The 14,454-nt window shown below is 37.9% G+C and overlaps 1 protein-coding gene across 1 annotated transcript in view; it reads right to left on the reverse strand.

The window, feature by feature from the left end:
* Positions 1-2,823: 2,823 nt before the first annotated feature.
* LOC108711396 (UDP-glucuronosyltransferase 2C1) overlaps positions 2,824-14,454 on the reverse strand; it is a 34,339-nt gene continuing 22,708 nt past the window's right edge. Inside the window, exons 4-8 of the mRNA XM_018253095.2 lie at positions 13,461-13,609; positions 10,807-10,938; positions 10,149-10,236; positions 6,124-6,343; positions 2,824-3,140 (exon numbers count right to left, since the gene is read on the reverse strand). Of these exons, the coding sequence (XP_018108584.2) occupies positions 2,864-3,140; positions 6,124-6,343; positions 10,149-10,236; positions 10,807-10,938; positions 13,461-13,609 (866 nt within the window). The 3' untranslated portion in view covers positions 2,824-2,863. The remainder of the gene's footprint in view (positions 3,141-6,123; positions 6,344-10,148; positions 10,237-10,806; positions 10,939-13,460; positions 13,610-14,454) is intronic.

A 14,454-nucleotide genomic window follows, 5' to 3' on the forward strand; every position in this document is an offset into this window, starting at 1 on the left:
TTAAAGCATTGTATTTTTATGACTCCATGCCTATTAATGGAAAGTGTGTAGTTGGCTTATGTCTGAAACGGTAAGCACTGAAATAAGAGGTTCACCTTTTAAGAAGTCAAAAGCTAGAAAAAACTGAAAAATAGTGTTGCGTTCCAAGATTGTTAATCGCAGCAAAGTGATTATGTAAAATCCCATTCAAGATGTATTTTCAGTAGTATCTTGTAGAGCTAATAATTCTACCCAAATCTTCCCCAACTGACATCCTGGGCCCCACTAGGCTAAAAATCAGATTGTGTGAGGTGCAGTTTTCTAGGCCGTAGCCCTTATAACTGGAGTCTCTATTTTTCAAAGGACCTTGGTAAACTTACATTAAAGGGTGACGGCCCTTATTTTTGGGAAACACAGCCTTGTAATTTATAGAAGATTAATTTTTACAATAATACAGTAGTACAGGTATTAAATATATAGGTAAATATGGTTAAAACATTTTTACAAAAGAAAATGTAAAGAACTAAAAATCAACAAATGTTAGGCACCCCCAGTCATTATATTTGCTTACCTGATACCCCTGCTGGTGCTGACGTTGGCCAAAAACTTCACTGGCACAGGGTACTTGAATAGAAGCAGATCTATCACGATGATCCGGTGCAGTTTTTAACAAACACTGGTTAGGGCTATCGGGTAAATAAATAATTGTAAACACTTCTGCCTAACATTTTGGCATGCTCCAGTGATTTTAACTTTTGTTCTCCTTTAAGTAGATCCATATTTTCTGTTTTGTGATTCATGCGTATTCCAAACAAAAGTGTTTGGCCACAACTTTTTTTTATATTAGGTCACACCTAAATATACAGTAGACCCCCCATTTTACGTTTTTCAGGGGACCAGAAAAAAATGGTGTTAAATACAGAAATGTATTATGCATAATATATAGGTGGGACCACAAAACAACAATGTAAAATGAGGGGAAACTTAAAATCAGGTTCTACTGTAGTAGTAATTGGCTAAAAATCAGATGTGCACATATCCAACACTCAGAATATTGGCAATGATTTATCAGACCATGTATCTAGATTCCACAGTTTAGCAAACCACCTTACTTTCAAAAGTGCATTTCCGTGTGTAATATGTGGGTGAAGACAATTAAAATATAGTTGCCTGCATACTAAAACGAAGTATGATCAGATCATTTATTTGGTGCCAGCACTTAATTCTAAGGTGTTTAAAGGCAGACCTGTTCGCACTTATATGCAGCCTTTGACTGATTAGGTTTACAAACCTGCAGCATATCTGTTTTATTCTCCAGATCTTAAACGACATAAAATGACTTAAGAGATTTCACTTGCAGAACACCGTACAGGCATGGATGTATTTGCCATATAGGGCAAACAAATTTACTATACAGGTATGACATCTGTTATTCAAAATCCGTTATCCAGAAAGCTCCAAATTACGCAAAGGCCATCTCCCATAGTCCCATTTTAGCCAAATAATCCAAATTTTTAAAAATGGTTTCCTTTTCCTCTGATAATAAAACAGTACCTTGTACTTAACCTAAACTAAGATATAGTTAATCCTTATTGGAAGAAAACCAGTCTTTTGGATTTAGATAATGTTTTCATGATTTTCTAGACTTAGGGTATGTCACATGACTTTGTTTCATGATCAAGGAAATTGGGAATGCAAGCTGTTCATTTCAACCCTCTCTTTGCATTTGGCCGAATCCCAAAATAGTGGATTCTGTGACTCTAATTTACATGACATGTTTTCCAATAGTTAGGGGGCATTGTCTTCTATAAAGAACTAGGGCAACATGAGCAGTAGTCTTTGTCACCAAGAGACTAAAATTTTAGCCAACTGGAATTCCTGAAAATATCCTTGTCTACAAGTTTGAACTTAAGAAAAGGTGATGGAGTCCAATATTGTTAGAATACAACTTTGGTTCAAAGTTGCTTGTCTTGGAAGAGGCATTCTAATTTGACTAATCACAGTAGCTTTAAACACCAACTTTTAGGGGGGTTATTTATCAAAGTTTGTGAGATTTTTTTGTACCTCTAATAAACTCACAACTCGAATGTTTTCTAATTTATGAAAAACTTGAGTGTAAAAAACTTGAATCAGTGTAATCGGGGTGAAAAATTTGAATACTTGAATTGATAGTTTTCAAGCAAAAACCACCAAAACAAAACCCTGAACATCATGAAGGTTACAAACATCTTCAAATGGTTCAAGGGACCTCTGCCATTGACTTCTATATTACTTCAACAGGTAATAGTTGGAGTAATTTAGGATTCAAGCTATTTCCAGCTTTGGGGTATAATAAATCTTGAAAATTTTATTTATTTTTTTAAAACCCTGATCAATTGTTTTTTGTTCTTTTTACCGGAATTTTTTTTTTACTGAAAACTGCCCTCAAACTCTAAATTTTCATGGGGAAAATAACTTGACTCAATAAATAAAACCCCTAAGGGTCATCCTATTTAAGTCAAAGAAGTGAAAATTAACCCAAGTTTAGTTTCTGGCCTGCACCGTAATTAATGTATGCAATAAAATCTGTGTAGCTGAAGCCTTAAAATGTGTACTTATAAACAAAAAAAGACTGCTCTCCTCGGAGTGTTGTAGTTAAAATCTCAACAATCAATGTTTATTAAAATCATGACCTGCAATTAAGACTTTTGAGGCACAACTTTGAGTGTAGAACTGTTTTTCAGAAATGATCGGAAAAACTTTTGTTCCGGGAGTATCCTGGCATCAAGTAAAAAGTGCTTTGTAAATGTTGCAGCAGTTATGTGAGGTATAGTTTATACTGTATATAAAAAATATTCACTTAAAATTACTATCAATATGCTGTGCTGCAGTTTGGATTTCTTTCTTACTGGATCTTCTCCTTTCTGGTTCTACAGCATTTCCTGTAGCAACATTTGAGGAATTTAATTGTGATGTAGAAAGACCCTAGCAGGCAAACCAAAAAGAATCCTATGACATCCAGGCAATGGTATTGGTACCATGTCAGTTCATGGGAGGCAGGTCTCAAGTGCTTGGCTCCTTTGTGGCGTATTACATACTCTATCCAAAAGACTGCTCTGTCTAGCGGCTTAACAGGTTGGTCGTGATGGATGCGTGATAACCTCATGGCATTTTCTTTAAATCTACAGCACATTGAAAGCATTCGTGTTATTACATATACTGTTCAATTGTACTAATTTAGACATTACTACATACAGCTTTTATACTTACTTTATCGTATGGCAGCACACTTTTATATGTAAAGTGCAATATGCAAAAAGAAAAATTAGAAGAGATCTATTTCATTTCCTTGAAAAGATAGCATGTGGGCCTCATTGGAGTCTGCATGAGTTTGAAGTTCTCAGTGGGGCATAGGACAGACCAAGCATTTCAAATGATATGTGGTGCCTACATACCTGTCACAACAAGGCTATCTGGGTTGTTAGCCGCGACACTTCCCAAGCCCCCACTAGGCCCTGCCAGATATTAATAGCACGGATTACTAATTAAAACACGGAGTGGCACTTCACTGTTTATAGAAAGGGAAATAAAAAAATGTGCCAGGCTTTACTTTTCCTATTTTTCAATATTCAATTAGAATAACTGTATCCTGTTTATGTTTAGACATCTTGCAACTACACTGTCTTACATGCAGTTTTCTATTTATTTATTTTGAAAATATTTTATTTTAAATGATTTTCATGTTAAACAAATGATAACAGTATGACAGCAAATTTTATGCAGATGAAAGACAATTTATAATCGATACAATGGCATAAAATTATTAAAAACATGCAGTTTTCATTATGTCTGGTCTGAGCTTTCCCCACAGGTATACTTGAGCCTTCTGTATGATTTGTAATCTTTTCTGAGACCTCCCTATAATGTTAAGCTGTTGTACATGCTGTGCATGCCTACCATTATGGTTGGCACATCTTCCTCCATCCACTCGGGCATTCTTTCTGCTCCGTCCTGCATTTTCTGTCCGTACACCTGAATCATCTCCCCTAACATTAGACTTTCAGATTAGCGTAAGGTTTGTGGAAGGAGAAGTGTGAATGCATGCAAGAGGGCTCATCGGATGAAGGAGAGCTGACCGTCAAGGTAGAAGTGCAGAGCCCTGACTGCTGGTCAAGATTGCACAGAGGGAGCAAAGACAATGACAGTCTGTGCAGAACGTTCATGTAAAACTGCAGTTATACTCGGAAATAAAAGTGAAAAGTGCATGCAGGACATGGTTCTTGCATAAATAAAAAGGAAGCAATAGCAAAACAGAAAAAGTGACAGAATTAAATGCTTGTCAAATCTAAGTCAATCTCTGTGTTCCATTTTTGTCTATATCAGTTCTTAGAGAGAAACTTTTACATTAAGACCCCTCATAGGTGATGTGGAGGTTACAATATAAATTTACTCAAATACCTCTATCATCCCAGAATCCATACCTGTTGTACCAACGCTATAAAAACTGGTTATGGATTCAATGCCACATTAGCTTTCAAAAGAGTCTAGATATGATTAAATTTGACTCTTGGTTTATCAGATGGGAATATCTGGGCAGGGGCAGGTCACACGGTATTGATATTTGGTATTTATGGACCCAGTAGAAAGAAGTATGACCACTGCATATTATATCATGTCTCTACAGTGTTCTTGTTAGGAGTTATGGTTATTATATCCTAGGTCCAGTTCCTACTCAAAGGAGGTCATAAAAAACTCAGTGTGTCCTGCTAGGCCATACCTTCCATTCTTAAAGGAATAGTTCAGTGTGGAAATAAAAACTGTGTAAATAGATAGGCTGTGCAAAATAAAAAATGTTTCTAATATAGTTAGTTAGCCAAAAATGTAATATATAAAGGCTGGAGTGAACAGATGTCTAATAAAACAGCCAGAATCCAACTTCCTGCTTTTCAGCTCTATAACTCTGAGTTAGTCAGCGACTTGAAGGGGGGCCACATGGTACATTTCTGTTCAGTGAGTTTGTAATTGATCCTCAGCATTCAGCTCAGATTCAAGAGCAACAGAAATGACCCATGTGGCCCCCCCTCAAGTCTCTGATTGGTTACTGCCTGGTAACCATGGCAACCAGTCAGTGTAAACCAAGAGAGCTGAAAAGTAGTGCTCTGACTGACTTGTTATACATCAAATCACTCCAGCCTTTATACATTACATTTTTGGCTAACTAACTATATTAGAAACATTTTTTATTTTGCACAGCCTATCTATTTACCCAGTTTTTATTTTTACACTGAACAATTCCTTTAAGGGAGGGGGTTTCCAGTTAACTGATGCCTCTGAAATCAATTATAGTCAGCTCTTCTGACTAAACTTTGTATTTACTTATGAGGTCCCTTTTACATGGGGATTTATCCCATTTGTTTCCCCTTGCCTCCAGGAACAGGGAATTCTATATTTGAAGCTAAGTACAGGTTTTCCATGTTTTTCCCTTTTATTTTAAAAACTGTTTGTATTTTTTTATATATGTCTTTTTTGTAACATCTTTTTGTAAATTTGCAGTTATACCTTTTATAATATTAAATATGACATTTAATAAGTTTGTCTTTAATACTCTAAATGACCCTAGCCCAAAAGTGTGTGATGGTATACCATAGCCCTCTACATGCGGAATAGAAATGCTATTTCTGTGTGTATGCTAGTTAGCCCTTTAGTGGCTGTGGAATCATGTATGTTGTAAAACAAATTAAGGTTTACCTCAAATCCTGAGATTGATGGCAGTAAGTTCTTTGTATGTGTTTTGTGGGTGGTGCTTGGTGTTTGGGACTTGAGTTAGTGACCCCTGACAGCCACACCAAAAAGTCACGTGTAGCTGGACAAGGGGGATCTTCCCAGAGGAAGAACGGGGAAAGAAAAGTGGTGAGCCTTAAAAAGTAGATGAGAGCTTAATGGGGCCTGAGAGTTAAAAATAATAAATAATCAGAAGTTGGGAGGGGGGAGGTAAGAGAGGGAAACAAGATGTTCGGGAGAGTATATGGGGGAGCAGTAGGTAAAAGTAAAGAGCGTCAGAGAGGTGAGGAAAGTGATTAAAGTAAATAATGGAAATGATGGCACTGTATTGAATTTTGACTTAGCGAAATAAACCATTCTAGATTTAAAAGGGAAAAATCTTACGTGGAATTGTTGATGACTGTCTTAACTGCATTTATCAAGTCCTGTGTTTCCATTTTGTTGAAATCAAGCATTATTGCCATGCCTTTGGATTTCATATGAACCATGTTATCAGGCTGGTCAGCAAACAGAGGAATGCCAACAATAGGGACACCATGATAAATTGCTTCATATATGCCATTTGTGCCTCCATGAGTTATGAAAGCTTTTGTTTTTGGGTGGCCTGATAAAAAACACAGAACAAAACACATTAACAACTTAATTTTAATGTAATTTTCTAATATATGTGGCAATATTATTCTGGTTTAAGAAGTTAAAATCCCATTTTTAAAAGTGTAATTGAAAGATTAATTTTAAGCAACACATAGACACACATTTTTGAATTGGTTTAGTACAAAATTTGGTTGTAAGTTGTAGGATTTGCTTTGACGACAACCACAAACAGAGCTCTAAAAATAATTTCTCTCCCTGCCAGAAACTTCAAGCATTGACGTTCTCCCCACAGTATGGTATAACCATCTTGGATGCTTACTAACTCAACAACTTCATAATGACAATTTCAAAAATAGAAAAAAAATGTTGTCACCTCTCCTATGAAGCTCTAATAGTCAATTTATAAAACTGAAAAAAACTCAGTGACTAATCGCTCTAATTAAAATTCTTGCAAACAGACTAGTGAAAAGCTTAGCCTTCCTCTCAGAAATCAGCCAGTTCTCAGGCTTAACCATAGTCATCGCTGATTTTTCCAATAATTAATGAGCCAATTACAACAATCAGTGATCTAAGATGTGTGATAGAGTTCAAATACTTGGGCATACTGGTACCAACAGATCACAAACTTAAACCCATCATCTCAAATTTTGACTTCTATCTTCTAAACAGACCTGGTCAAACCTGCCATTAACCCTGTGGGGGGAAGTGAACCTATTTAAAATGATATATCTCTTCACATTTCTCAATACTAAACTCACAAATTGTCATCCCTCCAAAAGCTAATAATGTAATAATGTCTTTCATTTGGATGATTAAGGCTTCCCCTGCTATCATGGAAAACCCTAACAAATCCCTAGAAAAGGGTAGTCTGGCATTCCCACATATGTATTACTAACACTTGGATGGACCGCTACATCATATACATGGCTGGCTTCATTTTGATCCCACACAATCTTATATTAGTAGGTACCTTCTGGGCTCCTTGGAATGAATCGGAAACCTGGCCTACTGTAAACTCCAAAAGTATGCCAAATGCCTTAACCCTAACACCGCCTCTTACTGTACTTGTAAAACTGCATCTAAGCTGATGCACATCTGGGGCCCTTTATGATCTGATCTGCACAGCAAAGAGAAAGGGCTATCCGTCACTCAGAGGAATCCACAGGGCCAGTAATATAAGTTAAAAAAATAAGTCTTTATTGATCATTGTTAAAAGTATAAATGCATCTCCAAAGGCCCTACGCGTTTCAAACATCCAAGGTATGCTTAATGACTTAGTACCTTGGAGGTATGAAACATGTAGGGCCTATGGAGATGCATTTATACTTGATCTTGAACTATGATCAATAAAGACTTATTTTATTAAATTGTTTTATTGGCCCTGTGGATTCCACTGAGTGACGGATAGCCCTTTCTTTTTGCTGTACACATCAATTTGCTGCTCCCTGAAGCTGAGGGTCTGGGGCTGGTGCACCTGGACCACACGATCAACTTGGTTAGCTATTTGTTTTATGTTTCTGGAGCACTACTCAATCTCTCGGGTTTGCAGTTTATTGTCCCACAATCTTCCTTCTTAAACCTTCATTAACTGCAGCTTAAAGAAAGATGCTTATTACAGCCAGAGATACTTCCTTTTAACAAAATTCAATGCAAGGAAGCTATTGCAATGGTGGGTACTCAACCCCCCTCTACTAAAGGGACAATATGAGTGCAATAAATGAAGCTTGAAGATACTGTTTATCTATTGTTTTTATTAAGAAATATCTGTTTTTTTGTTATTTCTTGCTTGACTTTCTAGTCCCAATGAGCTAAGTCAAAACAAATCAGCAGAGAAGTGTCTGTATAAGTAACCCTCTCACTTCCCACAGCTGCAGCCAGTTAGAATGTAAGATAAGTAGCAGCTCATTATGCATCAGTGGACTGCTTATTTGTATTGACCTTGTTCATTAAGCCCAGTAATTAGCAAGCAACTTCAGGGATGGTATCATCGGGAAAATGCATCCGTTAATAGTGCTGATCCAGCAGAATTCTGCACTGAAATTCATTTCTTAAAAGAGCAAACAAATTATTTTATATTTAATTTTGAATTTCTTTTTTTTGATATTTAATTTTTGAGGCTAGACATATTGTCAGTTTCCCAGGTACCCAAATCATGTGACTAACAACAGAACAATGGGAAGGTAACCAGATAGCAGCTCCCTAGCACAAGATAACAGCTACCTGGTATATCTAAGAACAGAACTCAATAGTAAATTCCCCACTTGGACACGTTCAGTTACATTGGGCAGGAGAAATAACAGCCTGCCAGAAAGCAGTTCTATCATAAAGTGCTGGCTATTTCTGAAAGCACAGGACCAGGCAAAATGACCTGAGATGGCTGCCTACACACCAATTTTACAACTTAAAAAAAACACTTGCTGGTTCAGGAATTACATTTTACATCATAGAGTGAATTATTTGCAGTTAGGGTTGCCACCCAGCCGATAAAACACCTGGCAAGACCGGGGCAGGTATTACAAATTTACCAGCAATGTAGTTGCCGGTAATTTGTAATACCCTCAAGAAAAAGCCCTTGGCCTGCCCTCAATTCGCTCAGTACTTACCGTTTTTTTTTCAGGCTTCTGGCCATCGCACATGTTGCCCCACCCCCAATTGTGTCACTGTACATGCCTCCGCCCCCTTTTACACCACGGACCGCCCCTTTTTGTTCCCGAACCCACTGGCCAGTAAAACTTTTTAGAAAAGGTGGCAACCCTATTTGTAGTGTAATTTAGAAATAAAAACGACATCATATAAATCATGACAGAATCCCTTTAAAGGACCAGTAACATAAAAAAAATGTTTTAAAATTCGTTAGTGCACAACGAAAAATAAACACCAAGACAAATGAAATTTTTAAATAGCAAAGACTTTATTAAGAAATAACTTACAGAAAGTCCACTTCCTGTCCTCTTCAGAAAAGGCGACCATCCATACTGCAGCGATCAAATTCTCCTTCCTGGCTATTCACAGACATCCTCCTCCTGGCGTCCAGCAGCAGCAGTGTCACAGGCTCTCCTCTTCACCGTGCATCGGCATCCCTCCTCCACTCTCCTCATCTCCCTCTAACAAATGACTTCTGATTTTGTGCAGGTTCTCTGCTGAGCAATCCTGATCAGTTAGCAGCGATAGGGTTAATCCCAGGCCAGTTCCCAGGTGGGAGCGGAGGGCTCAGACAAGGATTGCTTACTGCTCAGTGAAGGAGAGGAGAGCCTGTGCAGCTGCTGCTGGATGCCTGTAACGTGCGCCTTTCTGTTCTGCCTATAACTGGGATGTAGGGGAGGAGGGAAGACTGAGAGGGAGGTGAGGAGAGTGGAGGAGGGAAGCCGATGCATGGTGAAGGAGAGGAGAGCCTGTGACACTGCTGCTGCTGCTGCTGGATGCCGGGAGGAGGATGTCTGTGAATAGCCAGGGAGGAGAAATCGATCACTGCAGTATTATGGATGTCGCCTTTTCGCCATTTCTGAAGAGGACAGGAAGTGGACTTTCTGTAAGTTATTTCTTAATAAAGGCTTTGCTATTTAAAAGTTTCATTTGTCTTGGTGTTTATTTTTCATTGTGCACTAATGAATTTTTAAACATTTTTTTTTATGTTACTGGTCCTTTAAGTGCTAGAAAAAACAAAAAAGATAGATATTTCTTAATTAAAACAATAGGCAAAAAGTGTGCTCTTCACATTCATTAATGCAATGTTGAAAAAGAAGGTATAATGTCCCTTTAAAGCATGGAAATCATAGCTTAATAAATGCTGGACCCCAATTAAAAAGAAGCCTTACCTAAGAGATCATTCTGTGGTATCCAGTCATACATTATTGTGTTTTCTCCTAATGCATCTGGTTTCTTCCCACTGTATCGCCATAGCACCTATGGAGTGGAGTTGGAGAAGTCAGAGATGAATAGGAATTGTATTTGTTTGTCTTACACATGCAATAGGGTTAAATATAGTAATTCTAACTTTCCTCTCCCTAGCAATGACTTCAATTTGTGTGAAGATCCTGGGGAATACAGTGATTAAGAAGTAAAATTCTGCATTCACAGAATTATGAAGGAAGCTTACATAAAGCAGAAATCCTGAAGAGATTCCTAAATTGTTCCTCAGAATGTGCTGTAGGGAGGTGGGTTAGATGCTGAACTGATTTGTATGTACCATGGACAAAAAAACATATGGGTGGGGTAACAAGAGTATGCTGTTAATGGCAATGTAGTATCTAACATAGAGTTAGAACAGTATTTAGAATTTTAAACTGGGTGTATTTCACCTTTAGTGGCCTATACAGCATATGTAATGACCTTTAATCTTGCAGCTACACTGTAACTCTAAGCTTCCTTTCAGTGCCTTGGTGGAAGCTGTAGTCAAAAAATAACTCAGATTTTTAGCAAGAGTATCAGAAATTGCATTTTAAATAATTAGCTGTCTTCTTATTTCATATTTACCTTCTGTGGCAGTTGGCTTAGTGCAGCAGCAATGACATTAGTTCTCTCATCAGACAAGTTTTTAATCATAGAGCCCATGGAAAATACTACAATGCCATGCTCTCCTGAGCTTTCAACCACTTTTTCCATTTCCTTTAAAGGGAAGCAAATAAAATCACTAATTATTCATCTATTTGCCAAATATAAAAAAAATTTTAAAAAAATTTCAACATTTTTCCAAGCTACATTGCTACGACTGGAGAGAAGGGGACCATTAACAAAGGATGGATGGGGTTGCTGTCCGGGGCAGAGCAAAAATTACTTAAATTGGGCCTGTCACCCAGACACAAAAAGCTGTATAATAAAAGTACTTTTCAAATTAAACATGAAATCCAATTTCTATTTTTTATTAAAGCATTCATAGCTGTTGTAAGTGAATTTAAAAATCTCAGCTGTCAATCAAATAGTGTCTGCCCCTCCTCTATGCCTTAGGCATAGAGGCATGGCAGACAATTACTTTCACTTTCCATTCAGCACTTCCTAGATGTTGCTGCACTCCACACATTTCCCGTTCTCGTCACCATATAATTGTGTAGCCAGGGCATGGGGCTGGACATCGGGTGCCCTATTATGGTGCACAAACAAGATTCTGAGATGATGCAAAGCTTGTCTTATTAACAGCGTCCACAAAATGGCTCCTGCAATAATTATGAATTCCCAGACTGAAGGAAACAATATTCAAATAATTTATATAGTGTAATTAAAGTTGTGCTTGATAAAATAGGATTTTGAACAAATGTAAGATTGGCCCGAGTATGGCCACCTTTAGCGTCCTGTTTCCCTGTCTCCTGTTTTATTCTGCCTTTCCTATGCTTCCTGTGTGTGCCATACTCTGCCTGCCCTATTCTCCTTGTGTGTGTCATACTCTGCCTGCCCTATTCTCCTTGTATGTGCCATACTCTGCCTGCCCTATGCTCCTTGTGTGTGCCATACCCTGCCTCCCCTATGCTCCATATGTGTGCCATACCCTGCCTGCCCTATGCTCCCTGTGTGTGCCATACCCTGCCTGCCCTATGTTCTCTGTGTGTGCCATATTCTACCTGCCCTATGCTCCCTGTGTGTGCCATACTCTTCCTGCCCCATGCTCCCTGTGTGTGCCATACTCTTTCTGCCCTATGCTACCTGTGTGCATTATATTATTCCTGCCCTATGTTTCCTGTGTGCCTTACTCTGCCTGCCTGCTTGTGGAATGTAAGCCTGGTAGGTTTTTTTGGGGCGGGTTTGTTAGCATTTGGGAATTGTTGTTAAGCGCCCCTAAGGTGTATAATCATGTGCTGGGGGGTGCTGTGCTGAGGAGGCATACAGATTCAAGGCTATGTTTTATTCCGGATAACAGATCTTTCAGTAATTTGGATCTTCATACCTCAAGTCTACTAGAAAATCATTTAAATATTAAATAAAACCAATATACTGGTTTTGCTTCGAATAAGGATTAATTATAACTTGGTTTGGATCAAGTACAAGGTACTGTTTTATTATTACAGAGAAAAAGGAACTCATTTAAAAAAAAATTGGATTAATTGATTATAATGGAGTCTATGAGAAACAGCCTTTCCATAAATCAGAGCTTTCTTGATAACAGGTTTCTGGATAATGGATCCCATACCTGTACTTCCTTTACCTACAGTCCCTAAAATTGTGGGGTGGAAGATGAAGATAGTATTTGTGTTGGTAAGTGTGTTTTTTTCACTTTTTTTAAAAGAATGTAAGTGCTAAATACATTTCATTAGATTGATTTCAGAATAATCACAATAATTATATAATACAAAAATACTGTATAAGTATCTTGAAGCTGGAATGCTGGGTAACCATTTTGAAATATATTTATAACATTTGCTCTTGCATGCCACCCCAACTTGGTAAATACATTTTAATTTTTCCCAGAGCATGCCCCATCATTGTATATTGTTGAAGTTGATGCCTGATGAAGAGGCATGCCTCCAAAATCTTGTCTCTGCTCCATGATATGATAAATGCATGTGATACACTTAAGCTCCCCACAGACGCGTCGATTCTTCTTGCCGAACGACCGATTTTAGGGAAGCCCAAACAATCCTTCAAAATTATCGTGCAGTTAGTGGGATTCGAATGATCGTACTTCTTTTATGATTTTTCGGCCGACATCTGTCAGGAAATTGATCGGCCAGGTCAAAAAATCTTTGTCGGCCCCAGTGCAATCTATCTATGTTTGCAGGGCCAAGCAGGCAGCTCCCCTTTGTTTTCCTGGCAAATTGGTCATTTTAGTTGATGGTAAATTCGTACGATCGTTCTGAGAAGATCGTGGTCTCACGATCAGGATCTGATCTTTTAAAAATCTCAACATCTATGGCCAGCTTTAGATTGGCTTCAGTGTGCCTTTGTTATGCGTTTACTATAGGTGGTCCTCAAAGGGAATTGGGCTGTACCCCTTAACCCGTTACCTACATTTTCTCCATGACCAGAGACTTTCTGCAAGTAATTACAGCCTACCGAGCGCACTAGAGGAAAACTTGATAAAAAAATAAAAATAATATTTTTTGGCCTGACTCAGTTCATCACAATATAAATTAGAAGCATCTTTAATTCCATCATTACAGCATTACTTTCAAAAAACAGAAAATGAATTTATACTGTACCTCTGGTAAAGGTTTTGCTGGAGCACAATGAAGGCCACCAACAAACTTAAAATTGGGTAGAATTGGTCGTGGATATTCAAAATCCCAAAATGTTCGAATCAACCAAATTTCAGCTTTCCCCATGATTTCGCAAAGATTTGCAGGATGACCTTAAGATGGGTAAAATAAGTACACATGTAACTAGAATTAATTATCATTTTTAAGCATATACAGTAGCAGTAGCGTAACCACCCTCTTCCACGCCCGGGGGCAGGATATGCACCGAGCCCCCCTAAAAACACAAAGTTTCCTTACTATATTTTGGGGAAGATTTATCAAAGGTCGAGGTGAATTTTTGAATCAAAAAAATATAAATTTCGAGTTATTTTTTGTGTACTAGGGAATAGTCCAAATGCTATTCGAATTTGAAAAAAATTTAGAATATCGAAATTTATCATTTACCGTCTCTTTAAAAATTTGACTTAGACCATTCGCCATCTAAAACCTGCCGACTTGCTCTTTTAGCCTATGGGGGACCTCCTAAAACCTATTTGGTGTCAATTGGTGGACTTTGAAAAATCAAAGTTTTTATGGGAAAAACTTAGAATCCAATTCAATCTAATGCGATATTACTTCGATTCGCACAATTAGAATCTGCCCGAATACGGACCTATTCAATTGAAAATGGACCAAAAAAAACTTCGACTTAATTTCGGTTGGTCTTTTTGAATTCGAATTTCGAAGTTTCCCAATGCCAATGCGTGCTGACGATCACACGCTCTGATGTGAATGCGGCAATAGATAGCGGTTACATCATTACGCTGCGCAAACCTCGTGATAATTGCAAACACGGAAATGCATAAATATCACGAGGACGCCAGCGCAGCCTATTTGCGAAACGCGTTGGCATAGTCCTTTACCTTATTATTATTGATTTTAACCTTATTTCTCACTAAACCTTTTTTAAAAGCGGTTGGATTTTTAACCTAATTGAGCGCTCTCTAGCCATCCTAGT

The sequence above is a fragment of the Xenopus laevis genome, chromosome 1L (assembly GCF_017654675.1).
Source record: "Xenopus laevis strain J_2021 chromosome 1L, Xenopus_laevis_v10.1, whole genome shotgun sequence".
Classification (NCBI taxonomy): domain Eukaryota; kingdom Metazoa; phylum Chordata; class Amphibia; order Anura; family Pipidae; genus Xenopus; species Xenopus laevis.